This window comes from Mobula hypostoma, chromosome 7 (assembly GCF_963921235.1).
Source record: "Mobula hypostoma chromosome 7, sMobHyp1.1, whole genome shotgun sequence".
In the NCBI taxonomy this organism is placed as follows: Eukaryota; Metazoa; Chordata; class Chondrichthyes; order Myliobatiformes; family Myliobatidae; genus Mobula; species Mobula hypostoma.
Window position 1 is genome coordinate 173,717,520 of NC_086103.1, and position 24,478 is coordinate 173,741,997.

Genomic DNA, 24,478 nt, shown 5'->3' on the forward strand with positions numbered 1-24,478 from the left:
TCTTGGCCAGGGAGTGGTGGATCTCAGGAATTCATTGCCATAAACAGTATATTTAAATCAGAGGTTGATGGTTTTCTTGATTAGTAAAGATTATGGGGAGAAGGCAGGAGAATGGGGTCAAGAGGCATAATATGTCAGCCATGATGAAACAGTGGAGGAGACTTGACGGGCTGTATGGCCAAATTCTTCTTTGTAATATGGTCTTATTACCTCATGTTGGGACTGCAATGCAGGAGTAATTTAGGGTGAAGTTGTCTCTGGGCAAGGGTGAGCTCCCACCATTCCTGCAGATCAGGTGGAACATTTTGGGTTGGCTCTGACTTGGACTTGGTCTTGGGGTCAGGGGTCCATGCAGGCAGAAGTTATGAGGGGCAGTGACTGGCATGGTTGGTGGGTCCGTGGGTCGACTTGCATCAGTAAGACGAAAGAGCTGATTGTGGACTTCAGGAAGGATAAGACGAAGGAACATATACCAATCCTCATAGAGGGATCAGAAGTGGAGAGAGTGAGCAGTTTCAAGTCCCTGGGTGTCAAGATCTCTGAGGACCTAACCTGATCCCAACATATCGATGTAGTTATAAAGAAGGCAAGGCAGCGACTATACTTCATTAGGAGTTTGAAGAGATTTGGTATATTAACAAATACACTCATAAACTTCTATAGATGTACCGTGGAGAGCATTCTGACAGGCTGCATCACTGTCTGGTATGGAGGGGCTACTGCACAGGACTGAAAGAAGCTGCAGAAGGTTGTAAATTTAATCAGCTCCATCTTGAGTACTAGCCTACAAAGTACCCAGGACATCTTTAGGGAGCGGTGTCTCAGAAAGGCAGCGCATATTATTAAGGACCTCCAGCACCCAGGACATGCCCTTTTCTCACTGTTACCATCAGGTAGGAGGTACAGAAGCCTGAAGGCGCACACTCAGTGATTCACGAACAGCTTCTTCCCCTCTGCCATCCGATTCCTAAATGGACAATGAACCCTTGAACACTACCTCACTTTTTAATGTACATTATTTCTTTTTTTTGCACTATTTTTTTTATCTATTCAATATACGTATACTGTATTTAATTTACTTATTACTGTTTTATTTATTTTTACTTCTATATTGTATACTGCATTGAACTGCTGCTGCTAAATTAACAAATTTCACGACACGTACCAGTGATAATAAACCTGATTTTGGTTCTGATACTGGAGGTCAAAGACCGAAGTCTGCAAATCCGGAGGTCGAGGGTTGAAGCCCTTGGGTTGTCATGTCCAGAGGATGGAAGCCCAGTGTCTGCAAATCTGAGAGTTGGGTGCGAAGGACTGGAGGTTGGAAAGTTGAGCGGGGTGTGTGGGTGCAGGGTGGGAGAGGGGCTCTGTGTGTGTGTGTGTGTGTGTGTGTGTGTGTGTGTGTGTGTGTGTGTGTGCATGGCTTATTTTGCTGGGATTTTTTGTTGCTTTGTTGTTGCTTGTACTTTGCTGAGCACTGTGGACGTGCTATCTTGGTACCAAAATGAATGGAACATCCTTAGATTGTGTTGGTTGTTCATGTAAATGACACATTTCACTGTCCGTGTGATAGATGAATGGATCTGGATCTGGGGTGGAGAATGCTGTGTTGGAACATGTGGAAGAAGGTTCCAATGGGCACAACTGGACAGAGTCGTGGGATGAAACCTGGTTGGGCGGGCATCCAAGACACTTCAGTGATCTCTGACAAGGAACATTCTTGTACCAGATGCATCCTTAGAAGAGATGTTGTGGAGTTGAAATGCAAGGAAATACTGAGCATGGGAATAGAACTGCTGGCCTTGGGAGGTGGCATGAATTTGATGGACCGAGTGGCCTCTTATTATAAGCTATATCTCTGGAGTGGGATTTGTAGCCAAGCCTTGGAGTGTTAGTACAAGCGGTGGTCATTGAAGTTCTTTTACAGGTCTGCTTGCTGCGTTTTTTTTTTGAAAATGTGCTTGCTCATTTACTGTGTTGTATCTTGAAATAAAACAATAAATAGAAATATGCTTTTGCTCTGATATTTTTGTTAGCCTCAAGTAAGCACGTGGCAGGTCAGCACGAGAGGGCAAAAAGAGACTGATACGAATGAAAAGACACCTCTGGAGCCTCGAAAGTCTGGGGTAAGTGTCAGTTGCTTTGCAATTTTGCACCCCTGCATTGTAGGATTCATGTTTCTTCCCTTATTCATTTGGGAAAATCTTCCTGATGTCTGGAAATGTAGAATCCTGAATAAAGGATACCTTGTTCTTTTTTGAGTGGAAATTCCAACTTGGGAGAAAAATTGTATGCTTTGGGGTGAGTGAGGGTGAGGGCCTCCGTTGGTCAGAGTCAACCATGGATGTTGTGTTCTGGCTGTCTAGATGCACAAGCCAGTGCTCTCTACGGCAGTGGTCCCCAACCTCCGGGCCGCGATGTTGGCCCAGATCAGAGGTGACGCAATCGGCAATCGCCTCTGATCTGGGCCGACAATTACGTGCCGGGTGGTACCTAATTAATTAGCTTGTTCATTTCGGCTTTTTTCTTCAAGATGTGCTGGGTGCTTTCCGGCTACCGCTGCATTCTTTGCGGCCTGGTATCGGTCCGTGGCCCGGAGGTTGGGGACCACTGCTCTACGATATGGAGGGCAAGCTGCTGCCCATGTAGCAAACTCCCCCTCTCCATGCATCTGTTGAACCCAAGGAATGGCAGAGGTCAATGCAGTTTGGCATCAGCGGCATCACAGGAGTTGCCAGTCAACATTGAACTCAATGTGGGACTGCTTTAGGGCCTCTAGCTCTGGATTTTTCTCTCAGGATTTACTCCCAAAGCCTTCTCCATAAGTGAGTATAACCACAAGACAGTGAATGTTTGAGATTAGAGTCTTCCTTCTCCTAGGTGAATTGCCAACCATGACTGAAAAGGCACATCTATCCGAAGTGAATTGTTTTAAGGCGCCAGTAGCCCGCCTTTTGCCCTTTCTCCTGTCAGTAGAAACAGTTCCACTGGGCTTAGTCGTGAAGCCACACATGAAAGCCAGGAGCTGGACTTGGTTGTCAGAGGCTGTGTGAGCTGCACCTGTATAAAATCTATCTAATTAATGATCAACACACAAAGCGCTGGAGGAGCTCAGCAGATCAGGCAGCATTTATGGAGGGGAATAAGCAGTCAATATTTCAGGCCAAGATCTTTCATCAGGACCTGATGCTGCCTGACCTGCTGAGTTCCTTCAGCATTTTGTGTATGTTGTTCAAGTTCTCCAGCATTTGCAACATCTCTTGAACGTAGTTAAAGATGTGGTCTTTACATTTGTATTTGTATTGAAGCAAGTTTGTTCCTTGGAGGTTTGCTTTTGATTCCCAGACTTGGGCCCTGGTAAAACTCAGTCAGCTCTATTGGACAGGCAATGTTGCCTGCATGCCTAATGCCACTTTATGGTTCAATTTAATATCAGAGATTGTATACAGTATACAACCTGAAATCCTTACTCTTGGCGGACATCCACGAAACACCCAAAAAAAATGAATGACAGAAAATGTTGGAACCTCAACGTCCCTTCCCCCCCCCATCCCTCTTCCCACGCACAAGTAGCAGCAAAGCATAAACTCCCACCACCCATCAGGCAAGCAATAGCAATGCGCTCAGAGACCGAAGTCTAGAGCACATCAAAAACTACTGTCCATCCCAACACTTTGACATCTCAGACAGTCCCTCCATCTCCCATCTCCGTCATTTACATCACAAAATTTTTGCAAGGTTTCGTTTTTGCATGAACTGGAGTCAAGTGTTGTTGCTAGAAGGGTTTCCAAAATGGATTGATAGACAAAATAGTTTGCGAAAATGTGAACCAGGATGTGAGTCTTTCTCAAAGGGAAATTACAGGCTGCAGACTGCAGCAATTACAGTTCAGAAGGTTTAACTCTTGTAGCTTTGTGAATTGTCCACTAGACGCCACTGTATATTGCCAGCAGCACCTTGATCAATTGGGCTGATAATCCCTTTCTTTCTTTTTTTCACAGCCGGAAATGGATAGCGAGGTTCAATCTGCCCATGTCCAGCCACCTCAACCTCCAGAGTCGACTGGCCTTTCAGAACCGGTATATCTGCTTTTCTCTGCATTTGTTGAATAGACAAAAGTTGAGAATGTGATGATTTTTGGTTTAACTAAATCAGTGTTCTAATTATAGTGCATAGGGGAGACACAGTGCATGCTTGGTGTTGTGATAATTATGTTACTGGTTCAGTAATCAGTAGTTTAGGCTAAAAGCAGTTTGAATCCAACCATAGTAGTTAGAATCGTTTGGCACCGAGGTGGAAAAGGTATCACTTGCCGGATTGTGGCAATGTGGTGGAAATGTTTATCTGTCTTTTATGGGAACTCGAATAAACCAATGCCGCTGCTGGCAACCAAGAATGGGGAGTTATTTGTATAATGTGCCCTCTAATCAATCCAAGAATAATGTCCCAGAAAGTCAAAGAAATGTATTCCGTCCTTGATTAGCAACTGGCAAAACATATAATCTTAAAGCAATGAAACTAAAAATAGCGATACTAAACAGACTTAAACGGAGTTAAGCGGGAAACAAAAGATATGATATCCAACACTAATCTAACCAGAACAAATTAAGAATACATAGCTAAACCCTTTGCCTTTACCACACCCCCACCAATGTGACTAGCTACCTTAATAAACACACAACACAGAATACAGTGCAGATAAAAGACAGATGCATGGCTCCTACAGTGGTCAATGCACCCAAATTCAATAGAAACACAAAGTAAACCTGCTGGCCATAATACCATAGTTGACTCTTGATGGGGTCAGCTAGCTATTTGTCATATTCCACTATCATAAAGAGTAAGTACACCACTAGGTTCTATGAACATAAAACATTAAAGGACAATGCAGCCCACTATGTTGTGCCGACCTTTTAAGTTCATCTAAGACCAATCTAACCCTTTTCTCCAACGTAGCCACGCACAAAAAAATGCTGGAGGAACTCAGCAGACCTGCGTTTCTCCAGCATTTTTTGTGTGTTACTTGGATTTCCAGCAGCTGCAGATTTTCTCTTGTTCGTGATCCTCCTACATAGCCCTCCCTTTTTCTATCATTTGCAATTGTGCTACGGCTCGTATATCAAGTGTTCTAAAAGTGATGATCAGTAAATACCTGCAGTGTCACAGCACCCAAGAGTGCGTTTATACATCTATCCTAAGACCTTTGCGTAGTCTTGTAGTAATTTTATTAATTGCACTGTAATGTGGCCACAAAAAAAAAACAAATTTTGTGACGTGTCAGTGATGATAAACCTGATTCTGATATGGATCTCTATTGTGGACTGAGAGTGGGAAGTGTGCCGGGAGATGGGAAGGAGTGGGAAGCACCAGAAAGAAATTCTGACATGATCAATAAACCAATTGTTTGGAATCAAATGACTTTGCCTAGTGTCTCAGGCCTGGGTGTGTCTGCACCTGCACCACACCCCACCCCTGGCTCTCCTTGTCTATCTCCTGTCCCCTGTCCCACACCCCTCCCACAGCGCTCCACTCTCGCCATTCCCAACATCCTTTACTCCCATCAGATTTACAAACTCACTCTCCACTCCACTTTGACAAATACAGTACTGTGCAGAAGTTTTGGACACCTTAGCTATATACATGTGCCTAAGACTTTTGCACTGCTGTATGTTGTGAGATTAAAAAACGATTACGAAAAAAGCCTTTGTTTTTCTGCTGGGTGTTTTATGAATTTAAGTGGTTAAAACTAATGTCCTTTTTGTACAAGTTGCTTTTAAACCTTGTGTTGCTGGCTAATCATTTTGACTTCATTAACCACCTATAAATTGGACCTTTGGTACAAGCTACAGTACAGATGGTATTGTTACTTTTTGGTACAGTTAAGAGCTTAGATAAAAGGAGTCTGCCCTTGCAGGATTCATAAATCATTTCCAAAAAGTTTGAGCCAAGGAATAAAATTTGCTGTCCTAGAATTTGTGCTGGATGGGGGGTGGGGGGGGTGTGGTGGAGGATAATTAAATCAACACAGGAACGTAACTTCTCCCTGTAACGCAGGGCTTGCCTGTAATGTGGTATGTGTACCCTTGACAAACATCTCGCTTTTGGCACATGCAGATCCCTTTACACTGTTATCAGATTGCACATATTTATTGTGTGTATACTTAAACTTCTGCCCCTGGTGCACATCCACGTACATACCATTCTGTGTGTTGGGAAAAAAAGACTACTTCTGACGTCCCCCATACTCTCCTCAAATCACCTTAAATTATGTTCTCTTGTATCAGTTATTGCCACCGTGAGTAAAGGTGCATTCTATCTATGCATCTTCTGCACATCTTATCAATTCACCCATCTTCCCCCTTTGCTCCAAACAAAAAAACCCGAGCTCATTAATCTCTCCTCCATAAGACCTTCTCTAATCCAGGCAGCATTCTGCTAAATCTCTTCTGCACCCTATAAAACCATAAGATATAGGAGCAGAATTAGTCCATTCTGCCCATCGAGTCTGCTCCGCCTTTCAATCATGGGCTAATCCAATTCTTCCAGTCATCCCCACTCCCCTGCCTTCTCCCCATACCCTTTGATGCCTTTGCTAATCGAGAACCTATCTATCTCTGCCTTAAATGCACCCAATGACTTGGCCTCCACAGCCGCTTGTGCCAACAAATTCAACAGATTTACCACTCTCTGACTAAAGTAATTTCTCTGCATCTCCATTCTAAATAGACATCCTTCAATCCTGAAGTCATGCTCTCTTGTCCCGGACTCCCCTACCATGGGAAATAACCCTCTCTAATGCTGTACATCCTTCCTGTAATGAAGTGACCAGAAATGAAAATATAATAAATTATAAGTTTTTAAATGGGCTGAAATCCAGACATCTGGATTAGTGACCTGGACACTTTTTTTCTCCACAATGTTGGAAGCCATTCTCCAAGTCTATACTAGCTTTGTGGATTCACAATCACTCTATCCCATACCTTATTCCCTCTGAAATGTCCACCAGCTTCCCCAAACTCTCCTGCCACCCATCCATGCACACTAGGGCTAATTTGCTGCGGGCGTTGAACCCACGTCCTCCAGATGTGGGAGGAAACTGAAGCACTTGGATCACAGAGGGGATGTGGAGACTTCAAACATACACTCAGGGTCATAGCTGAGGAATCAGGGAGTCTGCAGAAGGAGCTGGACAGATTAGGAGAATGTGGCAGATGGAATACAGTGTAGGGAAGTATATGGTCATGCACTTTGGCAGAAGGGATAAAGTTGAGGACTGTTTTCTATATGGGGAGCAAATTTAGTAATTGAAGGTGCAAAGGGACTTGGGAATCCTTGAGTAGATTCCTGAAATGTTAACTTACAGGTTGAACCTACTGGGAAGGAGAGCAAATGCAATGTCATTTCAAGAGGACTAAAATTAAAGTTAAATGTTGCAATGATGAAAATTTTTACGGCTTTGGTTGGATTGCAGTTTTGGGCCCCATATCTAAGAAAGGAGGTGCTGCATTGGAGAGGGTGCAGAGGAGGTTTACAAGAATGACCCTGGGAACAATGGACCAAATGGGCTAATGATCTAGCCCAACCCAAACCACTGAAGCTGTGTGGTGGGACTGTGCTGCTCATGATTTTAAATCAGTTTAAAAAGTTAGCGACCAATCAGAATGTATTTTTATTTTTAAAAACTTATTTGCCTATCCTTATGGAAGAAAAATCCATCATTGCTACTTGGTCTTCCCTGCATTTAACTATAAAGCAACCATTGTGGTTAATATTTTTAATTCTCTGAAATAGCAATTACAGATCAACAGTAAATGGCTTAAACATGATCTGCTGGAGGAACTGGGCAACTGGACTGTGTCCAGGGGTGAGGGAAAGGAATTGCCAATGTGTTGTGTTGAAACCCAGCATCGGTTCTATTGTTTTTCTAAGTTATTCGATTCCAGTGTGTTTTTAGTACATGGTGTCTTAGTAGCAAACTAATAAAATAAACCATGCTTACATTAAGACTTAAGTTTTCCTCACGTGCAGTATTGTATTTAGATGGTGTAGAAAATTTAGAGTTTAATTTAAGTGTATTGTTAATACTTTGAGGAACAGATAGTGTTTTATTATGTACTGCAGTATTGAGAGAGACTCCTGTTTGAAGAATTGTTATTTACAGATTATTTTGCTTACTTTTAACAGAGAACCAATATTCCACAAGCTAAGTTCAGGCAGCAGGTCGTGTCAATACTCAAAACACCCAGAAAGCCAGCCTTGAAGATGGTACATGACAATAAGAGACCGCGGCTAGCCTTGTAAATCAAACCTCTCAACTACCTGTCTGTGCTTAAAATTAAATGATAATCGAGTTTACAGTCTAATTCTTAGGAATGTTAGCATTGCCAGTTATACAGATTTTAGTATAGTTGCCAAGAGGGCTCATTGTTTCACCAGAGTTTGCTTTGCAATCTTGTTTAGTGCCATAGAACCAAAGTACATTTACTATTGAAGTATCTATACTACTGTTTATACAACCCAGAGATTGGTCTTCCTACAGGCCGTCACCAAACAAAGAAACCCAAAAGAACCCACTTAAAAGAAAGACCTCAAACACCAAAATGTGCAGAGAAAAAACAAATTCTGCAAACAATTCAAGTAAGCAAATAACATTCAGAACTAAAGTGAGTTCATAGCCACAAAGTCAGTCACCACTGCAGCTGATTCAGGAACCCGTTAGCTGTATTGACCACAGCCTCAGTTCACCACGAAGCACAGGCTGAACTGGCTCCGACACCCTGACCTTTTTAATCTGGCCCGGTGCTTAAATCTCCCAAACCTAGCGAAGTTCCTTGCTCTTGGACTCAGGCCTGCCATTTCCATATGCCAGGTTGCACAGACAGTTCTACAGCTCGGCTCTGAAAGGAAAGTTGCAGGCTATTGATTGCAGTGATCGTATCTGACAAGGAGTGTGGCTAATACGGTAATAGAACCATACAGCACAGTTCAGGCCCTCCAGCCAACAGTGTTCTGCTGACCCCTAATGTACTCCAAGATCAATTTAACCCTTTCCTTCTACAGAGCCCTCCATTTTTTTTCATTATCCATATACCACTTTGTCCCACATTATTCTACTGAGAGAGCAAGGTGCAGCGCAATGGGAGGGGTCCACACCTTGCCAGTCTATATATAGCCTCTGCAGGCTTCCTGCACACATTCAGGCAATCCGAACTCTCCATTGGCTCATGTTTTCCTGTTTATAATCTCCAGTCCTGCAAATCTCTCAATTCCCAGTTTTGCTCCTGGAGTAATAAGGCATGGAAATGGATTCCTCATCCCAACTTGTGCATGCCAACCATGGCGTCCACCAGTCGCATTCTATTTGCCCACATTTGGCCTATAGCACTCTAGATCACTCCCATTCAAATACTGAGGGGTCTTTTTAAAATTGTGCTTGCTTCCACACTCCCTTTTGGCAGCTCATTCCATATACAAACCATCCTCTGTGTGATGATGGATCCTTTTAAATTTTTCACCTCTAACCTTAAACCTATGGCGTCTAGTTTCCGGTTCCCCTTCTCTGGGGAAAAAGACCTGTGCGTTCATTCTATTTATGCCCTAATGATGATATACTGTATGTCTAAGGTCACTTTACAGTCTTCTACACTCTAAGTCCTAGCTTCCCAATCTCTCCATGTAGCACAGGTCCTCGTAAACACAAAATAATCTGCAGATGCTGGGGTCAAAGCAACACTCACAACACGCTGGAGGAACTTAGCAGGTCAGGCAGCATCCGTGGAAATGATTAGTCAGCGTTTCAGGCCGGAACCCTTCGTCAGGACTGTGGAGGGAAGGGGCAGAGGCCCTATAAAGAAGGTGGGGGGAGTGGTGGGAGAAGGAGAAGGCTGGTAAGTTCCAGGTGAAAAACCAGTTAGGGGAAAGATAAAGGTGTGGGGGAGGGGAAGCAGGGAGGTGATAGGCAGGAAAGCTGAAGAAGGAATAGGTGAAAACACAATGGGTAGTAGAAGGAGGCGGAACCATGAGGGAGGTGATAGGCAGCTGGGAGAGGGGGCAGAGTGACATAGGGATAGAGGAAGGGAGGGGAAGGGAATTACAGGCAGTTGGAGAATTCTATGTTCATACCAAGGGGCTGGAGACTTCCTAGACGGTATATGAGGTGTTGCTCCTCCAACCTGAGTTTAGCCTCATCATGGAAGTAGAGGAGGCCATGTATGGACATATCTGAATGGGAATGAGAAGCAGAGTTGAAGTGGGTGGCTACTGGAAGATCCTGTCTGTTGTGGCGGACGGAGTGGAGGTGCTCGACGAAGCGGTCCCCCAATCTGCGTCGGGTTTCACCGATGTAGAGGAGGCCGCACCGGGAGCACCAGATGCAATAGATGACCCCAACAGACTCACAAGTGAAGTGTTGCCTCACCTGGAAGTACTGTTTGGGGCCCTGAATGGTGGCAAGAGAGGAGGTGTAGGGACAGGTGTAGCACTTGCACTTACAGGGATAAGTGCTGGGTAGGTGATCCGTGGGGAGGGATGTGTGGATCAGGGAGTCGTGGAGGGACTGATCCCTGCGGAGGGGTGGAGAGGGAAAGATGTGCTTCGTGGTGGGGTCCTATTGAAGGTGGCAGAAGTTGCGGAGGATAATGTGCTGGATCCAGAGGCTGGTGGGGTGGTAGGTGAGGACAAGGGGAACTCTGTCCCTGTTGTGGTGGGGGGAGGATGGGGTGAAGGCCGAAGTGCGGGAAATGGAGGAGATGCGGGTGAGGGCATCATTGATGAAAGCAGAAGGGAAACCACGATCCTTAAAGAAAGAGGACATTTGAGATGTCCTGAAATGGAAAACCTCATCCTCGGAGCAAATGCAGCGGAGACGGAGGAAGTGGGAATAGGGAATGGCATTTTTCCATATGGCGGGGTGGGAAGAGATATAGTTGAGGTAGTTATGAGAGTCAGTGGGCTTGTAGAAGATGTCAGTGGACAGTCTGTCTCCAGAGATGGAGACCGAGAGATCGAGAAAGGGGAGAGAAGTGTCCGAGATAGACCAAGTGAATTTGAGGGCTGGGTGGAAGTTAGAAGTAAAGTCGATGAAATTGACGAGCTCAGCATGGGTGCAGGAAGCAGCACCAATGTAGCCATCAATGTACTGAAAGAAAAGTTAGGGAGCAGTACCAGAATAGGTTTGGAGCACAGACTGTTCCACATAACCAACGAAGAGGCAGGCATAGCACAGATCCTCGAGTCCTGGTAGCATCCTTGTAAATCTTCCTCAGTTTTATGTGCCCCATCTGGGTGCTGATGCCTTCAGCTGCCTGGCTGTTTGTTCTCAAGTTGCCTCTGTACCTTTTGAACTTTGGAATGCTAAGGAATTTTTTTTTAGAAACGAGCGCATTTTTATCTTCATGTGTTGCTAATATCAAAATCTCTTAGATAACTGTTTTAAAAATACTACTTAAATAGTTGTTCTCTCCCTAATCTCCTTGGAGTTCTCTCCCCTTGAATTTAGAGCAGTTTCTCTTTCCTTGAAATTGGAGCAATGACGGTTTTGGAGCCAATTTGGCCACTGGACTGGTGCACTTTCTTGCGTGCGATTTAGTTGTACGTCTAAAACTATTTCAGGTACACGTTCAGTGGTGATGTTCCCATGCAGGGATTGCTTTTGGGAGCCTGTGAGGGGAAAGCGATGATTGTGGATAAGCACTCCCCGGATGACTGATGGGTCTTGGATTTGTAATTGCTTTATTGTTGTCACATGCGCCGAGATAGCTCAAAGCTTGTCTTGCATACTGTTCGTACAGATCAATTCACAGCCTTGGTTAACTTGCCACAGGTGGCTGTGGAGGCCAAGTCATTTGGCATATCTAAAGCGGAGGATGATAAGTTGTTGATTAGTATGGGTGTCAAAGGTAATTGGAAAAAGGCTGTGTTGGAATGGTGGAGCAGACTCAATGGGCTGAATGGGTTAATTCTACTCCCGTGTCTGTGAATGTGTCAGGTGGCGTTCAACATGTGCAACAACAGTGGAGCTCTTCTTGCCTGGTTACAATTGTCAATATGTTACTTGGAAAACTGATGTATCAATACGTTTTTACCTTTCTACTAGTCTTTTCTCCAAATCAAAGGTTCACCTTGCCTAGCTCACCAGTGTTTCATCAGAAAGCTCCCGGGAGGGGGGAGAAGATGGCGGCACAACGGCAGCGCGCGTGGCCACTTTGGTGATGATGTCTATTATCTGTCAAGTAGGGGACCGTGCACAATTCTGATTTGATGGAGACGGACGTGAGAGCACGGAGGAACACCTGGAAAAGTTCTGAAATGCCCGCTTCGCTGCCGCTGCTACTGTGTGGTAACCGGAATCTCCGGAGCTGAAGGCCCCGAAATTCTTGGCTTTGCGTGTTTCAGCAGCTGGGGCGAGGTTGAAGACGCTCGGCAGAGGATAGCATTCGGGAGGCTGTATCGGAGAGGCTGGTCGGAATTTCGAAGTTTTTGGATGGATGGACTCAGCATTGGCTGTGGTCGGCTGCTTCCAATGCATCGGCAAGTTGACGGTGCCTGGAGGTTTATGGCAGGGAGTTTCTCCCTTTTGACGCCTGCTATCGGGGACTCAAGAGTCAATTGACTTTGGACTTTGAGACTTTTTTTTACTGTGCCCATGGTTTGTTCTTCATCAAATTATGGTATTGCTTTGCACTGCTGTAACTATATGTTATAATTATGTGGTTCTGTCAGTGTTAGTCTTTGGTCTGTCTTGTTTTCTGTGATATCACTCCATAGAAACACTATCATTTCTTAATGTATGTATGCGTTTCTAAATGACAATAAAAGAGGACTGAGTGTTCTCATAATCTTAAAAAAAAAGTAAGCACTTGTTTGGCAGAAAGTGGCAGAGATGCATTTTAATGCTTGTTCTCTGGGAGTGATGGTGCTTTGTGGCAGCTATGGCGATCTGAGGAGCTTATGGCTCTTGAGCAAGGTGTCTTCTAAGGGAAATGATCAGTGAGCTTTGCTCAAAAGAGAATAACACTCAAAATGCAGAAGAAACTCAGCAAGACAGGCAACATTCATGGAGAAGAATAAATATTTGAAGTTTTAGCCTGAGAACCTCTTTTCAGTACCGGAAAGGAAGTGGGCAGAAGCCAGGAAAAGATGGGGATGGGGGGAGGGAGTATAAGCTGGCAGATGGGTGAAACTGGGTGGGTGGGGAAGGGGATGAAGTAAGATGCTGAGAGGTGATAGCTGGTCTAGAGGTCATTTTCAGCCCTTTATCTCCTCCAGCAATCATCTGCCAGCTTGTACTCTATCCCCCACCCCTACTCCACTTCACCCATCTCTGGCCTCTGCCCCCTTCCTTTCCAGTCCTGTTGAAGGGCCTTGGTCCAAAACCTTCAAGGAATGTTAAGGAAGGTGGTACTACTATGGAAAGGCAGGTGATTAAGCATCGTATTCCCACATAGAAACCCAGGATCTGGCTGGCTTTTACTTTCAATATGGACTTTACAGGGAGGTATTGCAGTGCCAGCAACCCCTGTTCAATTCTGCTGCTGTCTAGGAGTTTCTGTGTTCTTCCCATGACTGCAGGCATTTCCTCCAGATCCTCCGGTTTCCACCCACATTCCAATGACATACAGGTTAGTAGGTTAATTGGTCACATGGGCTTGGGGTCATTGGGCAGAGAGGGGTCTGTTGTCGTGCTGTACCTTTACATAAATAAAAGGTGATGTTATATTTCTACACAGAACTACTCTTTTGGCACTTGCTGTGAAACGCCCCCTATTGGTTAAATAAGGAATTCCATAATGTTGAGCCTGTGATAATCAAGGAATGACAATATACTTCCAAGATGGTATGATGTGCAAGAGAGGGAACCTCTGAATAGCATGGAAGTATTTTTATTTATATGATGTAAGTCGTGCTGGCAAAGCCAGTATACATTACCCATCTCTCATTGTCTCCTCACCCTGATGAGCCACTTCACAAGATAGTAAAGATCCCACTCCACTGAAAGTTCTGGTGTGATCAGACTGAGAAGGTCTTCCTTCCCAAATGGCTATCAGTGAGCCAGAATAGTTTAATCAGCAACCTGATGGTCTTCTGATTGTAATTTGATATGAATTTGCAGAACTGCCCTGGGACTCTAGATATTTATAGAAGGCTTTTAGGAATATGTGGTACGAGTTGGAGGTTCCTTTGCTTTATTATTTATAGATTCCTTCAACACTGTTATGTTGAAGCCAGACATACAGTATAGAAAAGTGAAGCCATTATCTTGGGATCTGAAAAGTTGTTTTAATGTGGCAAATATGAATTTTAGTAAGGCAAAGAGACCTAAATATCCAAGAAAAGTTTATCTTGACACCCAGCATTTAGTTTTCTGAGCTCTTTTCATTGGAATTGGAAAGCAAGCGTAAGAGGGGAAGAAAGTACAGGCTAGTAACACTACATTTCATATGGCATTGTTGTAACGTGGTCATTTGAGTTACTGTTGCCTTCCTGTCAGCTTGAGCCAGTCTGGTCTTTCTCCTCTGACCTCTGTCTGATTTCATTTTCACCCACAGAACTGCTGCTCACTGGATTTTTTTTTTGTTTTTCACACCATTCTCTGTAAACCCTGGAGACCGTTGTGCCGAAAAATCCCTGGAGATCAGGAGTTTTTATTTGTAAAATAGTCAAACCACCCCATCTGGCATCAACAATCATTCCGTGGTCAAGGTCGCTTAGGTCAAATTTCTTCCCCATTCTGATGTTATGTCTGAACAACAACTAAGCCTCTTGACCATGTCAGCATGCTCTAATGCCTTGAGTTGCTGCCACACAATTGGCTGCTTAGATATTTGCATTAACGAGCAGGCATATAAAAAGTGGCCACTAAGTGTGCATATGACTCAAATTTGAATCAACTTAGTTAACAGTAGAAGGCTGAGCAAAGCACATCTTTAAATGAAAGGCTTGTTGTGAGTTCAACTACGCATGCTCATCTTATTTTGTTACCATTCGTGTGGGGGTTGCTAGCATCATTATTGCATGCTGCTCAAGGCTAATTGCACTTGAGTTGGTTGTGGTGAAGTACCATTGTGAACTTCTCCTGTTCTTCTGGTGAAGCTGCTCCCACTGTGCCTGTTGAGAGTTCCAGGATTTGCATCCTGAAGCAGTAAAGAAATGACAACCTATCAACTCAGGGTGGTCCACAGCTTGGAGGGGAACCTGTCGGTGGTGGTGGTGGTCCCGTGCCTTTGTTGCTGTTGTCCTCTGTGTTTGAAGTGCCCTCAGAGTACTCTGGGCAAATAATTAGTGTGTTTGAGCTCAAGAGGTTCTGTTGATGCTGGAAATACAGAGTAACGTGTACACAATTCTGGAGGAACTCAACAGGTCAGGCAGCATCTATGGAAAGGAATAAATGGTTGCCATTTTGGGCTAAGATCCTTCATGTGGACTGGAGAGGAAGTGGGAAGTAGGCTGGGGGAGTAAAGTTCTGTGATTATATCAGTTCAGGATGATTTGCAGGGCTAGTTGATATTATGCTTGTCAATGTCTTTGTCCACAAGAACTTCTGACCTTCGTAAGTTTTGCATTTCTTTTTAATGTACAAGAAGAGTGTTTTGCTCATTGTGTACATACCCGTTCCTCAAGCAATTCTTCCATATATCTTTGAACTCCTGTTCACTTACCAGCTAGTACTCAATGAGGAAATTACAGGAGCCAATGAAATTACTCAGCAGCACGTCTTTGGGGTGTGGAAGGAAACCCGAGCATCGGGGGAAATCTCACTGGATTATGGGGCGAACGTGCAAACTATGTGGAGTACCCATGGTCGGGATGAAGCTCAGCACTGAAGCTGTAAGGTGGTATCGCTACCTTCTGCATCACTTGCTGCCCTCGGCTGCGCTTTGGACACCTTGGTACCAGTGACTGGTTTATCAAGCCAGTGGACTTGGTGTATTATTGTCACATTTACCAGGAGACAGTGAAGAGCTTGTCTTGCATACTGATCAGATCATCATTGCACTGAGGCAGAATTAGGCAACACAATAACAATGCAGAATAAAGTGTGAAAGCCACAGGAAAAAAGGCCGTGCAGGTAAACAATAAAATGCAGGATCATGCAATAGACTGAGGTCAAGTGTCCATCTTGCTGTACAAGAAGTCCACTCCAGAATCTGTAACAGTGGCTTAGAAGCTGTTCTTCAGCCTAGTGTCTCCTGCAGCACTGTGCTACCCTGGGCTGTTCTTGGGGTACCCTAGCAGCACCGACACCAGATTGCAGCCAATTCCGTTGCGTTGGCAGAAAACAGCCTGAATTGGTGAATTAAAAATAATCAGTGTTTGATTTGTCCGATTCACGTCCTTCAAGCAAGGACAGATGTTAATATAAACTATTTTTTTTACACTAGAGAACAAAGAGAACCTTGGAGTGGTCAACATCACAAGAGGAAGTAAGTATCTAATAGTATAGTGGAACTAAGGTAATTTAGTTTTCTGTTATAAGTTATGTTATTTTGGGGTTCATTATTCTCAAGGAAGTTTGTTTTTACTTGGTCTCCATTCACCAGCCCTTTGGCAGGGATGCCAGTTGTGGTTGATATTATTACTGGTAGCTTCATTCCATGTCTGCTCCATGCAGACCTCCACCAGCGGACCACCTAGCTGACTGTATTTATTAAGGTAGACAGAGAACTAGCCTTTTGCTGTCCAGAGGCACAAGGGACCGCAGATGTGGAGGAACACGCACAAATCTGGAGGAATTCAGCAGTTCAGGCAGCTTCTATGGAAGGATGTGGACCCCAGTCAAGACCCTTCATCAGGGCTGGACAGAATGAGGGGAGATAGTTTGAATATATAAAAAAAACATCCCTCTAAACTCAGGCCCAGGGCTGTCAAACAGAAGCGGGGAAGGGTTCCTTTTTTTCTCTTTTCAGCCTATTTATTTCATAACAGCTCTTGGAGCTGCCCTTCCATCTCTCTGGACCTCTAGTTTATTCACTACTTGTAGTAAATTCAAACTACTAACGAGCATGTTTTTGGGATGAGGATAGGAGGAGGCAGAGCATCTAGAAGAATCCATATGTTCACGGGGAAATAGTGTAAACTGTGCACACAGCACCCTTGGTCATGATCGAACTCAGTCGCTGGAGCTACAGGGTGGCTGTATTGCCTTCTATATCACTGTGCTGCCCTACATCGTGCTTTGGGTACCTTAGCACCAGCAACACCAGGTTAGAAGCAGATCGCTCCCTCCGCGCACTGTCCACAGGATGAACGTAGGGAGAAGGAGACAGGAGCTCGCCTCTTTGTGGACTCTGGGTTTACGAAGAGGTTGTGGGGAAAGGCACAAAGGCCTGTGTCGCGGTTCATTCCAAGCAGCTGCCTGGCAGGAGACTGTACCTAGGGACACACACGGGGGTGGACATGAAGTGCTGCAGGCAGACCATCAGCACAGTGAAGGAATCCCTTTGGTCTGCCCAGAGGTTGGTGGTTGGCCAGCGCGCCGAGAGGTCCATGGAGGAATGCTGCCGACTGGCACATTCCAGGCTGCAGGAGTACTGAAGCTTGGTGCAGCCACCACAAGGGTTTGGTGGGGAAGCACCCCAGTGTGGGGTTCTGCTACTGGAGAGGGAGGGGCTGGGCTGAGGGAGGAAACCCCTCAATTACTGTAGAGGTATACCACCCCAGAGGGCAGCAGTGTTATAGACTGGTATGTGGGAATGTAATAGAACACTACCGAAAACATTGATTTAGAATGCAAAGAATGAAAAGGCATGGCACGGTTTATTCTTGTAATTATTTTTTTATTAGGAATAACATTTATTTTCATTTTAAGATAATCATTTTAGGTAAAGGATTGGCAGAAAACTGATTGAATCTGTGAATGAAAATAATCAATATTAAACTTGTTTTATTCATGTGCTGTGAGAAGAGGTGTTCATAGAACTTCTTATGTTTTCACTTTAGAGAAAAGAAATATCCTCAGAGTTATCAACAGCACAAGAGGAAGTAAGTAACTAAGTTGTACAGAGCAGGTATATAGAGAAATTTAAGGTGGGGGGGGGTTATATGGGAGGCAAGGTTTGAGGGTCGGCACAACATTGTGGGCCGAAGGGCCTGTAATGTGCTGTACTATTCTATGGCTTTCTTTTTCTATGGTTCTATGTAACCAATCTCCCTCAAAAGAAAATTAGCCACTCAGTTTTTTTTAAACTATGCTCCTAAACTATGGAACTCAATACCTGAAACCACAAGGGATGCAGTACCATTTCAAAACCTATTTATTTAGCCTTGCATTTAACTAACATAATTTTGTCTTATGTTTGCACATTATCCCATTGTAAAGTATTTTGAACTATATCATTTGTATGAGAAGTGCTTCATAAATAAGTTGTTATTATTCCTCTTGGGGAATGGGGCAGGATAAGTGATTGAAGGGTCAGTGGGAACAGACTATGGGACCAGTTACCATAGTACAGATAATTTCAAATTAGTTGTGCAAATGGATAGATGTGGTCCATTAAATTAAGTTTTAAATCAGGGCAAGGCAAAATGTAATGGTACATGACAGAAACTAGAAAAAGTTGAGGAGTAGGTTGTTTACAGGCAGAGACTTTTACGAAGTGGGAGTCTTTTACAAGTAATGACAGAGTTTAAGGTCTACCTGTTTCATTTAGATTGAAGGGCAAGACTGGCAACCTCCTGATGAAGGATATGGAGGCTCTGTTGAGAAGTTAAAAAAGGAGGCATGGATCAGATACGGGCAATTGGGATCAAGTGAATCTCTGCAGGGGTATAGGGGATGCAGGAATACATTTGCGTAGGAGATCAGAAGGGCAAAAAGGGGGCTTGAGATTGCTTTCGTAAAGAAAATTAAGGAGCATCCAAGATTTTACATCAAGTGAGTAAGAGACTTGGGGCCTCTCAAAGACCAAAATGGACATCACCGTGTGGAGCCAGAGGAGGTGGGTGAGGCCTCAACGGATATTTCTTTGTTTCTTACAGTACACTGGAGAAAGCCATGATGAGTTTGGAACTAGAGATTGTAAAGGGCATGTCCTGGAGATGGTCTGCGTTGCAGCAGAAGAGTTGCTGGGTGTCTTAAAGGCAGATCCATCTCTGGGGCCTAATCAGGTATGTCCAAGGACACTGGGGGTACATTAAAAAATTGTGAGAGCTGTAGCTGTGATAACTATTTTTGTCATTAATGATGGGTAAGTGACAGAGGACTGAAGGGCGGCTAATGTTGTTCCTTATTTAAGTAGGGCTGAAAAGAAAAACTGGGAACTGGGAACCACTGAACATAAGTTATGAGAGGAGATTCCGAAGGACAGGATATGCATGTACCTGGAAAGACAAGTTGATTGGGGGTAATCAGTATAACTTTGGTTGATCAGGCCTTGGAATTTTTTTTTTGAGTTTTTTGAAGAGGTAATCAAGCAGATCAAAGAGGGCAGGACAATAGACATAGTAAGGCCTTTGAGATTCTGCTGTGGAAAGTTGGATCGAGTGGGATCCAGGCAGAGCAAGCTAAATGGATGCACATTGGCTTGATAGTAGGAAGCAGAGCGTTGAAGGTTATTGTTTTGGACTGCAGGCCCTTAACTCCAGTTCCCCAGGGGTTGGTGCTAGGCCTATTACTGTTCGGCATCTGTATTGATGATTTGAATAAGCATCTACAAGGCATAATTGCTAAGTTTGCAGGTGACACTTATAGTAGGTGGTATTGATTGTGACAATGGTTATCAGGATATTCAGAGTGACCTTGATCAGCTGAGTAAATGGTTGAGGAAAAGCAAATGGAGTTTAATTTTGGATAAATGAGAGATATTGCATTTTGGAAGTCAAATGAGGGTATGATTTCTCAATAACAGTAAGATCTGGGGCATGTTGCAGAGCGGGAGGACCTTGGCATATAAGTATGTGTTTCTCTGAAAGTGGCATTGCAGGTAGAAAAGATGGAGAAGGCAGCATAAATACGAGATTCTGCAGCTGCTGGAATCCAAAGCAACACACACACAGCTCAGCAGGCCAGGCGGCATCTATGGAAATGAATAAACAGTCGACGTTTGGGGCTGAGACCCTTCATCAGGACTGGAAAGGAAGTGTGAAGAAGTGGAATAAGAAGGTGGTGAGGGGGAAGGGGTACGGCTTTTGGCGTGTTGGCCTTCATCAGTCAGGGCATTGAGTGTAGAAGTTGGGATGTTATGTTCCAGTTATACACGACCAGTCACGGGGAGAACACCTTTCTGACTCCTCCCCTGCGCACATCGTCCAGTGCAGAACAAAACTCAGTGGGTCAGGCAAGTTGGGCAATGGACAACGCCGCCTAACCTACCAAGTTTGCAGTTTGTTTTCTTGTTCAGATTCCAGCATCTACACAGCTTCCATACCATCCAGCTCCTGACCAAATCTTCCTTCCTCTCCTCCCATTTGCCATGTCTGTGTCCTCCATTGAATAGAATTGGTAAAAATATTGTATTTTTATACTAAGTCTTAGTCATACTGGGGGAAATTGGTTTTCGTTACAGTTGCACCATAAATAATTAAATAGTAATAAAACCATAAATAGTTAAATAGTAATATGTAAATTATGCCAGTAAATTATGAAATAAGTCCAGGACCAGCCTATTGGCTCAGGGTGTCTGACCCTCCAAGGGAGGAGTTGTAAATTTCGATGGCCACAGGCAGGAATGACTTCCTATGACGCTCAGTGCTACATCTCGGTGGAATGAGTCTCTGGCTGAATGTACTCCTGTGCCCAACCAGTACATTATGTAGTGGATGGGAGACATTGTCCAAGATGGCATGCATCCTCTCTTCAGACACCACCGTGAGAGAGTCCAGTTCCATCCTCACAACATCACTGGCCGTACAAATGAGTTTGTTGATTCTGTTAGTGTCTGCTACCCTCAGCCTGCTGCCCCAGCACACAACAGCAAACATGATCGCACTGGCCACCACAGACTCGTAGAACATCCTCAGCATCGTCCGACAGATGTTAAAGGACCTCAGTCTCCTCAGGAAATAGAGATGGCTCTGACCCTTCTTGTAGACAGCCTCAGTGTTCTTTGACCAGTCCAGTTTATTGTCAATTTGTATCCTCAGGTATTTGTAATCCTCCACCATGTCCACACTGACCCCCTGGATGGAAACAGGGGTCACCGGTGCCTTAGCTCTCCTCAGGTCTACCACCAGCTCCTTAGTCTTTTTCACATTAAGCTGCAGATAATTCTGCTCACACCATGTGACAAAGTTTCCTACTGTAGCCCTGTACTCAGCCTCATCTCCCTTGCTGATGCATCCAACTTGGCAGAGTCATCAGAAAACTTCTGAAGATGACAAGATTCTGTGCAGTAGTTGAAGTCCTAGGTGTAAATGGTGAAGAGAAAGGGAGACAAGACAGTCCCCTGTGGAGCCGCAGTGCTGCTGATCACTCTGTCGGACACACAGTGTTGCAAGCACATGTACTGTGGTCTGCCAATCAGATAATCAAGAATCCATGACACCAGGGAAGCATCCACCTGCATCGCTGTCAGCTTCTCCCCCAGCAGAGCAGGGCGGATGGTGTTGAACGCACTGGAGAAGTCAAAAAACATGATCCTCACAGTGCTCGCTGGCTTGTCCAGGTGGGCGTAGACACTGTTCAGCAGGTAGACAATGGCATCCTCAACTCCTAGTCGGGGCTGGTAGGCGAACTGGAGGGGATCTAAGTGTGACCTAACCATAGGCCGGAGCAGCTCCAGAACAAGTCTCTCCAGGGTCTTCATGATGTGGGAGGTCAATGCCACCGGTCTGTAGTCACTGAGGCCGCTGGGGCGCGGCGTCTTCAGCACAGGGACGAGGCAGGACGTCTTCCACAGCACAGGAACCCTCCGGAGCCTCAGGCACAGGTTGAGGACATGGCGAAGTACTCCACACAGCTGAGGGGCACCGGTGTATACCCTGCTCATTGTGGAAATAGACTGCATTAACAACCTTTCCACAAAAGGTCATTAAGTATGATTACAGAGAGCTGTTAAAAGAACGTACTAAAAATCTGCCACTTAAAACTTCATACCTGGATGGTTAGATTAAAAGTGCTACAGAACAACTTAGCAGCACAGTAGCATAGTGGCTAGTGTAATGCTTTACAGCACTAGTGACCGGGGTTCGATTCCCACTACCGTCTGGAAAGAGTTTGTATGTTTTTCCCCATGACCACGTGGGTTTCGTCTGGGTCCTCTGGCTTCTCTTTGCATTCCAAAGACATACGGCTTAGGGTTAATAAGTCGTGGGCATGCTGTGTTGGTGTTGGAAGCATGGCAACGCTTGCGGACTGTGCCAGTATAATCCTTGGACTGTGTTGGTTGTTGACACAAACGGTGCATTTTAAGCAGCCCGGATGGATGGTCTCAGCCCAAAATGTTGACTCTTTACTCCTTTAAATAGATGCTGCTTGACTTGCTGAGCTCTTGCTTGGATTTCCAGCATCTGCAGATTTTCTGGTGTTTGTGAATGCATTTTACTGTACGTTTCAGTGTACGTGTGGCGAGTAAAGCTAATCTCCTGGGAGCAACTCGCTATCATGGGTCGTATCTGTCTCTGAAATGCATTACATTGCGAAGTACTTGGGCTGCTTTAACCCGGCCCTGGATGAATTCCTAAGTTTTAATAAACAGTAACTGTATCTATATGGCTCCAAACCTGGTCTGAACATTGTTATGATTCATTTCCCTTCTTTTCAACAGCCAGTATTTACAAATAAAGTAGAACAGAAGAGTGTCCAGTTCGTAATAGAACCCAGATCACCGTCTCCAGAGATGGTACAGGTGAATATCAAACTGCAACTACCATCGTAAACCAGAACAGCTCATCTGGATGGTTACTCTTTAAGATAAAATCCACTTATGTGGGAAGGAAGTACTACCTGGCTACCTACCCTCAGTGCCACTTTATTGGGTACTTTCTTACCTAATGTAGCCCATCCACCTCAGATATTTGACATGTGTGTTCAGAGATGCTCTTCTGCACACCGCTGTTGTAACACATGTTTATATGAGTTAATGTCTCCTTCCTGTCAGTTTGAACCAGTTATTCTCTGACCTCTCTCATTAACAAGGCACTTTCGCTCGCAGGACTGCTGCTCACTGGATATTTGTTGGTTTTTTGGCACCATTCTCTCTAAACTTTAGAAACTGTGTTGTGTGTGAAAATCCCAGGAGATCAGCAGTTTCTGAGATGCTCAACCCAACTCGTCTGCCACCAACAATCATTCCATGGTCAAAGGCACTTTGATAACATTTCTTTCCCTGATCTGATGCTTGTTTGGAACAATTGAATCTCATGACCATGCTTTTATGCTTTGGGTTGCTGCCACATGATTGGCTGATAACAAGCAGGTGTACAAGTGTACCTAATAAAGTGGCCACTGAGAGTATGTTATACCCAGAGTTTAACAGATTATGCCAGGGGTGATTGTTTAGAGGAAATCATGTCACGCTGTTTTGTCAGGTAAATATGGGGGACCTCAACAAATGACCTGTGGTGTATTACATTCCTGTGCCACACAAACTCTGCCTTTTTGGCTCGCACCACAAATCTTTGCATTGCTGTGGGAGTTGTTTTGTGAAAATTGAGTTCTGTTCTGGTCACCTCATTATAGAAAGGATATGAAAACTTTAGAGAGGGTGCAGAGGAGATTTACCAACCCGCTGCCTGGATTAGAGATGATGTCTTATGGGGCAAGGTTGAGTGAGCTAGGGCTTTCCCTTTGGTAGCGAAGGAAAATGAGAGGAGAATTGATAAAATTTACGAGATGAGAGGTATAGATCAAGTGGACGGTAAGAGCTTTTTTTCCCTCTGGGGTGAAAACGGCTAATATGAGAAGACATACTTTCCTCCAATCACATTAAAATTATCGGGTGTTTTTTTTTTACGCAGAGTGAGCAGTGCATGGAATGCAGGAGTGGTGGTAGGCACTGATACATTAGGGATATTTAAGAATTCAGGCACATGAGTGACAGAAAAATGGAGGGCTGTGTGGGAAGGAAGAGTTAGCTTGATCTTGGAATGGGTTAAAAGGTTGGCACAACATTGTGGGTCTTCGGAGGAGAATGGCTAGAGTTTTCATAGCACAGAGCCCTCTATTTTTCTCAGCTCAATGTACCTATCTAAGAGGCTCTTAAAAGACCCTATTGTATCTGCTTCCACCACCGCTGCTGGCAGTTCATTCCATGCACCCACTGCTCTCTGTGTGGAAAAACTTACCCCTGGCAACCCCTATTTCAAAGCACCTTAAAACTGTGCCCTCTTGTGTTAGCCATTTTAGCCCTGGGAAAAAGTCTCTGACCATCCACACAATCAATACCGCTCATCATCTTATACACCTCTATCAGGTCACCTCTCATCCTCCGTCACTCCAAGGAGAAAAGGCCAAGTTCACTCAACCTATTCTCATAAGCTACGCTCTCCAATCCTGGCAACATCCTTGTGTAATTTGACAGAAACCTACACATGGTGTTGGTGG

The 24,478-nt window shown here is 44.5% G+C and overlaps 1 protein-coding gene across 4 annotated transcripts in view; it reads left to right on the forward strand.

Moving 5' to 3' along the window:
• Positions 1 to 24,478, forward strand: part of LOC134349763 (glycogenin-1-like) — a 110,843-nt gene that overhangs the window by 79,327 nt on the left and 7,038 nt on the right. For 2 of the 4 annotated variants that reach the window (XM_063054600.1, XM_063054599.1), the window contains exons 7-13: positions 1,204 to 1,320; positions 2,037 to 2,126; positions 4,002 to 4,079; positions 16,380 to 16,421; positions 17,938 to 17,979; positions 18,976 to 19,104; positions 22,701 to 22,781. In XM_063054600.1, coding sequence (XP_062910670.1) covers positions 1,204 to 1,320; positions 2,037 to 2,126; positions 4,002 to 4,079; positions 16,380 to 16,421; positions 17,938 to 17,979; positions 18,976 to 19,104; positions 22,701 to 22,781 — 579 coding nt within the window. The remainder of the gene's footprint in view (positions 1 to 1,203; positions 1,321 to 2,036; positions 2,127 to 4,001; positions 4,080 to 16,379; positions 16,422 to 17,937; positions 17,980 to 18,975; positions 19,105 to 22,700; positions 22,782 to 24,478) is intronic. The other 2 variants (XM_063054602.1, XM_063054601.1) reach the window with 2 other exon arrangements.